The following is a 10032-nucleotide window of genomic DNA, read 5'->3' on the forward strand; positions in this document are numbered from 1 at the left end:
TGATTTAGGATTGAAAACTATCAAGACCGATAAAAATACATCAAAAAATAAATTGAAAATACAAAGAATCGTGAAAATATACGAGATAGGCGGAGATTAAGGTTTTTGGACGACAATGGCTAAGGAAGGAGATAAAGTCATTTTCGTAATTATGCAACATTAATGAAATCGTGTGTACATTACATCTAAATTGTACATGTGTACATGGGTATTAAATGTACGGGTTAATGTACATTACACATTAATGAAATCAATGTACATTAACTTCCCCGAAGTGTACATGAAGGGTGTAAACATATATATATAATATACAATGTCTGTGTACACATTTATATATATATTAATGTACATATATATATATATATAAATGTGTACATTAACTTCAGTTCGGGGTGTACATAAAAGGGTGTACACATGTACAATTTAAATGTAATGTATATATATGTGTACATTAACTTTAGTTCGGGATGTACATGAAAGGAGTGTACACATATACAATTGAATGTAATGTATATATATATATATATATCTAATATAATCGGTGTCGTATTCTACTTGTACATCGCTTAAAAACTATATACATATACACATATGAACATATATATACACATTTGTACAAGGTTAAGAAACCACACAAATCAAAATTAAAATTATATATTAATCTTATATTCTATTTGTACATCAGTTCAATAATATACATGTGCATATGTACACAGTAAACATATACATACACACAAAAACATGTACATATACCGGTGTACATGTGACACACAAGAAAAGAAACTCTATTAGCATAAACTACATTTTATTAGCTTTGAAATTTTGGAGGTAAAAATATAAGCAATAAAAATAAGGATCATTGTGCAATTACGAAGAAGTACTGGAATGAGTAATCAAGAAGTTTGTTGGTTATTTTGTGTACACTTTGTGACATGTCCACGTGTACTTAAAAAATGAACTAGTATATGTGAAGAAGTTGTACACGAGTAGGTAGAATTGACGGTTGCTTACTAAAAAATCAAAATATATAATAAAATAGATCATATCAAAACTGAATATGGTGTACATGAAAATAAGTGTACACATGGGTTGTGCATTTTGTAAAACTTTTTCATGTACACCTTTAATTTTGATGTACAATAAGCATGTTTCAAATATATTGTACATAATTTATATATAATATTGTACATAACCACGTTGTATACATGTATATAACCATGTACATTGTACACACATGTGTACACATGTGACCACGATTGTACACATTTACACACACGTTGAAATAGATCACCAACCTTTAATGTACACATACACTAACAAATGTACACAACTTTACAACATGTTGGACATCTAATATATATTTTAATTATACCTTCACGGATCTCAAAAAAGATAGATTGAATAATAAAGATATATTATGAACATATTTTTGGAAAAAATCTTTTGGAAAAAATAATATTCACTTTACAAAAAAAAATAAAGAACTGAATAGAAAAAAATGAAGAAGAAAGTACATGGACCCACTTTATTTTATTTTATAGAAATATATATGATTCATTTGCCGAAAAGCAGATGTTAAATTGGTTGGAGAGAATTAGTTGCACATGCGACTAGTTCACATTTTAGGAAAAAGAGAAATAGTTAGAAAAAACTACATTGATAGCATAAATCTGCCGTTATGTAATAAAAAACTTAAACTCCGCTCTATAGTGAAAATAACTCTATTTTTATCTGTATTTTTTTTTGTTTGCGTGAAACAAGGTTGCAGTTGCACGTTGGTAGCATGCCTCCTTACACCATTAAGGTATAACAAAATCAATATTTGGTGTTTCCACGGTTTGTGTTTTATATTAAGAACACATATAATATAGGGTATTATATAATACGAACATAGAAAGCTATATCTATCCAGAAACTATGCCACCAAATACGTAAACTGCATGTAGATACAACCTGTCTGGAGCATCTGATCTGCGATTTAAATAAGTTACATCCATAATAAACAACCATCTCTCGATGTTCGACTAATCATTCAATACAATAACAACACTAATAATCATCACCAGACGATTTCACATTAATACATTTGAATTCATCAGTTTTATTTTCTTAATGAAATACTATATGAAAAATGAATACTTGAATATGACTATATAAGGTGGTTTGTGATATCATTATTTGAATTAAAAGTGGCTGAAATATACACATTTTTATTTGATATTTCTAAGTCTAGCCTGTGAATACAAGTGATATAATCATAGTCAAGCTCTCTTTAACTTGTCTGAATCCATGGACCATTTCTCTAGAGGACATGTTTTTAATGCTGTAGAGTTTAGTAGCTGCTTAATAAATCAATGAAACGAGGATATGCGGAGAAAGATGGTGGTGTGTTTGTGACTGGACCCCTTGAAAGGACAACAAAGTCATTAAAACAGACAACCTACTTTATTCATATAAACCATGAATATTTCCACGTCGCCTATCTATTTCCTTTCCAAAATCAACTTGTTTACTTGATTTTTTGTCTACTTTACTTGTATTGCACTCTAAGCATGTTCTTCTTTTTCTAATCTACAATTTGAAAAAAAAAACTGATTCTCCCCCAATAACTTAGTCTATTTCTTAGCTCCTTAGCTCAAAGTCAAAAGACTCAAAAAAAGCAGCCTAAAGCTTATAGACAGATCGAACAAATCGTGAAGTGAGATGATTAAAGGGAAGGCTCAAAAGAATCTAATCAGATTTTCACTGTAAGATCTTGAGAATAGTCTGAATTTATACAACAAACAATCATTGTACAAAAGTAGGATTAATCAACATATCATAAAAGATTCTTAAGATAGTTAAGCGAGGTTTAATCTTGCAAGCATTGAGGATTAAACAAATGATATATATTACAACGCAAGTTATACTTATGCTCAGAAACAACATATATATATGTGGTCGATGGATAACAACATGCAACATATTCTCAACCCCTGAGTGACATAACTTAAATAAGTCAAGTATTGTCGTTGAAAAATGCCTTTATGTGACAATACCTTAAAATCATTTGACTAATAAAATAGTGTTAAAAAAAAAGTACAGCAATAAGAACTGGAGTCAAGATAACAACATCATCGTTTTTTTTTCTCATTACATCAGTTTACCACGTGATGTGTACTGAAATGCTTGGATGCCTTTTTCCTAAGTCTGTAAATAAGTACACCGCCGTAAGGAGTAACTAGACTTGCTACATTACATATGTATCTAATACTACTCCACAAAGAGGAGAGACTTACTACTTACTCAAGCTAGAAACAATCACGATGTGCTATAGAAGAATGTAAGCAAGACAAATAACGGACATAAGATACACCAAATAATTACAACCCTGGTATTTTGACAGGTTTGAATCTGTTTTGACAGCCCTGGAGGCGCTGTAAACGATGCTCCAAACTGTGATGGAGAAAGTAACATTGACAGAGATTGGTCGGTCAATCCGTGAACGAGGAAAAGACCCAGGAATTCTGTTAGAGTTTGGATTAGGATATGATGTTCTTGGTAGTGTCTTGGAGATGACAAAGACAGAAGCAGGAGAAGAAGCCTTGGTTGAGATTCGCGGGAGCTCATGTCTAAGAATTGAAGATTTCAAACCTCCTCCACCTAACCGGTTTAAAATATTAGAGAAGTTTCATTTGAGAAAAATCTATAAACAGAACCAACTTGTTTTCTTCAAGTGCTTCGGCAAACTAATAGATTCCAAATTTTGCATTTCTTTTATATATGTATAGTTAGCCTTTTTTCGTCGATTAGAGCACAAAGAGCGCTATGTTCCTGTCGTCTATATAATAAATAGAGTTACAGGGTGACCTAACAACGTCGCACCACTCACAAGTCACGATAAAAGCATAGCAACAACATAATACAAGACATTTGGGCATCTTAATGTGTTACTAAGGTTTTGTTTCTATTACATAGTTACAACATAACATTGGCTTCACATACAAATTATTTCCCCTGGTGAGTTTATTTGAATCAGGTAGTGTGACATAAGAACAACTCACACCAAAACATCATTTATTTGATCGTGATGTAGCGGTTTGTACCGTGCTTTGCCCAATGGTCCTTTAGATCAACCGGGTTCGAGAGATCATGGTGCCCTTCTGCAGCAAGCCGGTCGTTAGAAGCTTGTTGAACGCGCTTCCACTCATCTTCCTTCCACCAACTCGAGCATGTTTTGTTGGGCAGTGCTGGTAATGGATACATTGATATCGTGGTTGTGCAACAAGACGACTGCCAACCTCCGTTTCCCCATTTGTAGCATTGTCGAGATCTCCGATGCATGAACACACAGGTGGTGGCATTGTCGTCTCGTCGTAAACAACCTGGTTAAGCCCCACCATCTCTTGGCTTTTCCAATCCGATTTGGATCCTGTTAAGACAAGCTTGCTCGTCTCTTCTTCCCCGTAGTCAAGGGACGTCTTCACAAACATTATCTTGGTCAACTCGTCCTCGTTCTCCTTCTTAACCTTCCTCGGATTCTTTGGCCCTCTCTTGTTAGCAGTGCTCTTCGTTGTTGTCGCCTTTGGATCTTTCACTCTTTTACCGCGTTTCGGTTTGGCAGACTCCAAGGCGGTACCTGGAGGTGGTGATACATCGTTTGGCTCCATTTCTCTGGACTCATCATATGCATGATCACTCACCTGAAGCATGTGATGCTGCTGCTGATGATGCATTTGTGGATGATGAATGTGCTTCACACCACGTGGCATTTGACATCCAGGTGGACATGCCGCCGCCATGTTGGAAACTGCAGGAGTAGTAGTAGCCATGGAGTTCTCACGGTATTGTAGAGCTGAAAGAGCGCTGTCTCTCTCCATTATGGCGTTGTTCCGCTCGGCGATGGCAGTGTCTCGCTGGAGGAACGCCATGTCCCTTTCAGCTACCGCTGATTTTCTCTCTGATATAGCTAGATTTCTCCCTGGATGGCTGCATCACGCTCTGCTATTATTGACATGACTTGTTTCATCGATGGTTGATGCTGCATCATCCACTGTTTCATACACTCCCAATTAAAAATGTAAACATTCCCTATTAAATGATGTAGCTTTGAGATTTGTAAAACACACAATGTGAAGATACCTGGCCCTGAGGTGCTTTATGCTGACCATTGTCACGATGCCCACCATCATCCATTTGAGGTAATTTTACTATATATATAGAATCAACAAAAAGACTGAAAACTAGCTAATGGAAGATCAAAATAAAAAAAAGATTGATCCAATATTCTTTTTCAATCCTGCACATAGCCAATCATTAAAGCTATATAGTCCAAAAAGAACCAATAAATGCTCACATAAAAGTTATCTTTAATATTAGAGACATACACTAACAATGAAGTAACAAAGAGTTTTGTAATTGAGTTCTAAGTATTTGGTCAAATAGCTAAGATAGTAAACATGGAACATGAAATAAAAGACAGAGAAATGATGTCATATTGAGTAGGATCAGGTCATGGACATAATCTACCAGTTCATGCCAAACAAAACATACACACAAATGAATTCCTAAACTCCCAGAATCAGTTTCAGCTCATCCTAACAGAAAACAACATCATCAACTTCAATCATTTTAACTAGGAAGGAAGAGTTCTGTCTCTTGCGGCAATCACAAAAAGTTAACCTTATACTTCTTAAAAGACACAATCTCAAGGACGTGAAGAACATTATATCCCTAATTAAACCCCTGACAGAACAAACATGTAATAAAAAAAAATAAAGAGATGTGAAGTTGGAATCGGAGCCATTATAGTAGATAACTAGAGAACATAGAGTTCGTTCGACAGAAAAACTTGAGAAACTACCATCAAACAATAACGCCCAAAACGAATCCATTGGATCATTATTTCTACAAAATCCAAACAAAGAAAAAGGAAGAGACTTACCAGGTACCTGGCCCACAACTCAGAGATTGAAAGTAGGCATGGCGAAAGTGGAGAAGATACAAAGAACACAGAGATTCGGATTAGGGAAGAGAGTTGGTTGGGTGAGTTTAGGTTTCAGTGCTCAAAGATACACGTTTCGCTCGGTAGAGAGAGAGAGACAGAGATAGTACTTTCCTTCCTTTGATTCTTCCGTCTTCTCTTTTTCTTTTACTTTTACTTTGACAATGACAGTAATGTGCTTTTTACTTGTTTGTTAATGGGCTCAAAACAGGATAAGAAGTTACTGTTAAATAAGATCATACGAGAACTCAAGATTTCTCGTACTGTCAAGTGTGAACCAAATTTTACCTGAAACTGAAACTGAAACTGAAACTGAAACGAATCTCTTGTTTAGTAGTAGTAAACTGAGATAAAAACTTACCACAAATAGATAAAAGCAGCAACAATTATAACGCTTTATGAGTTGAATAAATGTGAAAACCCATAAAAGAAAGCCCATAATAAGGCTTTATGTAAATTTGGAAGCCCATACTTTATGTGAGGCCCAATATAAAGCAATGCCCTAATAGAATTTCGTATATATAGCAGACAGTTTATCTCTGCAAGTTCCTCTGCTTTTTACTCTCTTCTTCACACATCTTCGGCGGCAGTGCTCTTCTTTGGTTCGGAAATGGTGAAGATCTCTCCTTTTCATGCGTTACTGTTCTTATTATTTCATAATGTCTTAGTATCATGATGAAGAGTTAACTTGCCATTAACTCACGCCTTTTATATTCTCTCCAATGTTCAACAGGCGAAGAGAACGAAGAAGGTCGGAATCGTCGGCAAGTACGGTAAGCTCTCTCTCTCCTACCTTATATTAGCTCTCACGATGATTAGGCTGTAGAAAGAAAGTTATGATGTAATTAGAATCATTGGTTAGTGGAGTATTCTTATCATTTTCTTTAATAGAAATATACGATTAGATTAGACTCTCTTGTGACCGTATGAGTGATTGTAGCTATGTTGTTGCGTAGGTACTCGTTATGGAGCGAAGTATCAGGAAGCAGATTAAGAAGATGGAGGTGAGCCAACACAGCAAGTACTTCTGTGAGTTCTGCGGCAAGTACGGAGTCAAGCGAAAGGCTGTTGGTATCTGGGGATGCAAGGACTGTGGCAAGGTCAAGGCCGGTGGTGCCTACACCATGAACACCGCCAGTGCCGTCACCGTTAGAAGCACTATCAGGAGGTTGAGAGAGCAGATCGAGGGTTAAAAAAAAATCTACTTTTAATAACTTTTTGAGTTCTTTGTTTTTTGGATTTGTGTTTTGGAGTACTATTATGCTTGTGTCTTTGAAGACACAAAGACGTTGTTACATTTTGGCCGTTAATCAATGGTTTATTCGAGTTTGGATACTTTCTTTATTCTCTCAATTCTTGAATTTTTGCCTGCTAGTTTATACCTTGTTATAGTTTTACAATTTTGGACTGGTCCTTTTAGTGAATGCACTCATTTAACAAGCAAGAATCATCGTTTTACTAGGCTTGACAATGAGTACTAAACCTTAATCGGATTTGCTCAACCAATAAACAAGAATCAACAGATGATTAGACTTAAACATGTAAGATCATGTTGCTAATCATTATATAGAAGATCATTTAGAATCATCGTCTCTCTTCCAGTAAGTACACCAACTAAATGTAAGTTTCAGAACCTATTAACTGAATTGAACAATTTCTGAGTTTCAAAATAACCAAATAAGCTGAGAGAACATAAAAGACACCAAACAACAGGGAAAACAAAAAAAATCTAACTAACTGGGGAAAAATATTTCGGAGTACAGATTGGTGTTCCCAACAATGTTTATTGCGATGATGAGTTTTCTTGGTACACTTGGTGAGATTCTTTCAAGATTCCAGTGACTGAATGGTGTGTGCCTCCACTTGAATCGCAACTACGTTTCAAATTGCTCACATCCGGATGCAAAAACCAAGCCACTAGATGTATCTATCATACAATAGTGGTGTGTATCATGGTTTGTGTTTAAACCCAAATATTCTTGGAACATACTTCTGAGTCGGTTTCTGCGGCTTTAAGTTCCCATATGTCATCAAGAATAAGTGAGGGAATGTGGTTCCAAAGTAAGCCCCATCAATATCTGCACAAGTCATTTAAGGGCAAACCACTAATAAGACATGATAACCACTAACATGTCTCACTGCAGCATTTATGCAAAATCTATTAAGTTGAGATCAATTCAAATGAAGCAAAAGCACAGAGAAAAAGGATACTGCCTTGGAACTTAGATCGAGGGTAAGATATATCTTCGCATTTGGGGCAGTATATCTTCACAGTACTCGATCTTGGGATATCAGACTGTCCAACAGGAAGACAAGATTGTCCGCAACAGAAAACTCTCGGGCATCTCCGAAGTCACAGTTCTTGTACTTCTCAGTCTACATAGAGAAAGCCAAATAAGCAAAAAGTATGAAATCAAAAAGGACTAAAACTAACACTAAACAAAGAGTTACAACACTAACCATTGCAGCCATTCCTTTAGTAGTCAAAATATAACGAACATGAATAAGTCTATATAGCATCTCCGCAGTTGATTCCACAAGTTCATTCTGTTCTTCAGTAAACATGTCGCCTAAACAAGATAAACAAACATTACAGACCAAAAAAAAGTTTTCAGACAAGAACATAACAAAGTCACTTACTGTTTGAAGACTCAACATCTAGAATGAGATCAAGCGCATAGTCATAGTAAGGAACTTGACCACTTAACCCACAAAGATTGAAATCATCTTGTATATAATCCTCATCCACTTCACAGAAGAAATCATTCCCTCTCAAGTTACAAAACCACGAGATCCACGATGTCTCTTCATCACCCTCCGATCCACTCACATCCGAACCTTCTTCACTGTCCGTTTCAGACTCCACTGCCAAAAAAAAAGGATTCGATTCAGACAATGCAAATTAACTACACAAACACACAAAGATGTGAAAAGAGAACAAACCAAGCTGAGGTTTAGCAGTGAGGCGAAAGCTCTGAGGAATTGGAAGGTGAAGATTTCTCTAGCTTCTTGGTGAGGCGTCGTTGATTCGTTTTCGATCAACTGCTCCGCCGAGGATCTCCGATCTCGACGATCCACCACTACGTTCCTTGTACATATTTCGAGGTTCGACTCTCTCAAAAGTCTCGAGACTTTCTCAAGGTTAGAGAGAGAGACGGAGAAAGCTAGGGTTTTCCTCTTTTCTTTTAATTTGATTTAAATTTTTTAAATTTAAATGATTCTGGTCACAGAGTGGAGAGGACAGGACATAGGAGATGTAAAGATAGTTTCCTCTTCTCCACTGTTTGTTTTTTTTCCTTTGTTTTTCTATAATGGGCTTATACGCATTATTAGAATGGGCCCAGCATTAGTCTAATTGAATATTTCCAATATAATACACGATATCTAGATCCAAACATGATTTTGGATCTAAGAATAGCTTTTTGCAAAACGGAGTCTTTGTCGGAGAAACTACATTCCACCGACTTTTGACGATTCACGAGTTATAGATTTTCGTAAGTTTTAACTTACATAATGCATTAAACTTCCAAAAGATGTAATAATTGAATGTCTAATCACACGAACTAAAGGAAAAGGCAATTTACACGGGTCGGCTGTAGCTCAGCCATACTGGTCAATGGTATTGGCCCACGCCTCATGAAAATGTCGCCCCATGAGACCAGATATAGCACTTATTATGTTTTTGATAGAGGTCATTCTATTAAAAGTATATAGCACTTATTATATGTTAACTAAACTTTTGTAAGACAATATTATACTTCTAGATAGGAATCACAGAACGAATAATATAGTTGACGTTAAGAAAATTATGTTGAGAATTAATTTGAGTTATTTAAAAGGAAATAAAACCAGTTAGATTGGAAGAGATTTTGATTAGATTTGATTACTAATTTCTTGTATTATTTAATAAATTAAATAATACATACCTTCTGACAATGCATATCTAAATAATTTGAGTTTGCATGCAAAAGAACAAGTTGTTGCCAATCATATCAATTTGTAAGATAGACACTTCTAAATTTTGATTATGTAATTTAAAAATCAAAAAA

General features: G+C 35.4%; 1 protein-coding gene and 2 pseudogenes across 1 annotated transcript; 1 reads left to right on the forward strand and 2 right to left on the reverse strand.

Annotated features, from left to right (window-relative positions):
* Nucleotides 1–4056: 4056 nt before the first annotated feature.
* LOC132043299 (protein BASIC PENTACYSTEINE6-like) lies at nt 4057–5175 on the reverse strand (annotated as a pseudogene).
* Nucleotides 5176–5961: 786 nt separating this feature from the next.
* LOC132043297 (large ribosomal subunit protein eL43y-like) lies at nt 5962–7176 on the forward strand. The gene is given in 4 exon segments (XM_059433801.1): nt 5962–6024; nt 6717–6756; nt 6940–6956; nt 6958–7176. Coding segments are annotated over 4 exon segments (339 nt in total).
* Nucleotides 7177–7933: 757 nt separating this feature from the next.
* On the reverse strand, nt 7934–9080 carry LOC132043298 (casein kinase II subunit beta-3-like; annotated as a pseudogene).
* Nucleotides 9081–10032: the final 952 nt, after the last annotated feature.

Source organism: Lycium ferocissimum, unplaced genomic scaffold (assembly GCF_029784015.1).
Source record: "Lycium ferocissimum isolate CSIRO_LF1 unplaced genomic scaffold, AGI_CSIRO_Lferr_CH_V1 ctg22679, whole genome shotgun sequence".
In the NCBI taxonomy this organism is placed as follows: domain Eukaryota; kingdom Viridiplantae; phylum Streptophyta; class Magnoliopsida; order Solanales; family Solanaceae; genus Lycium; species Lycium ferocissimum.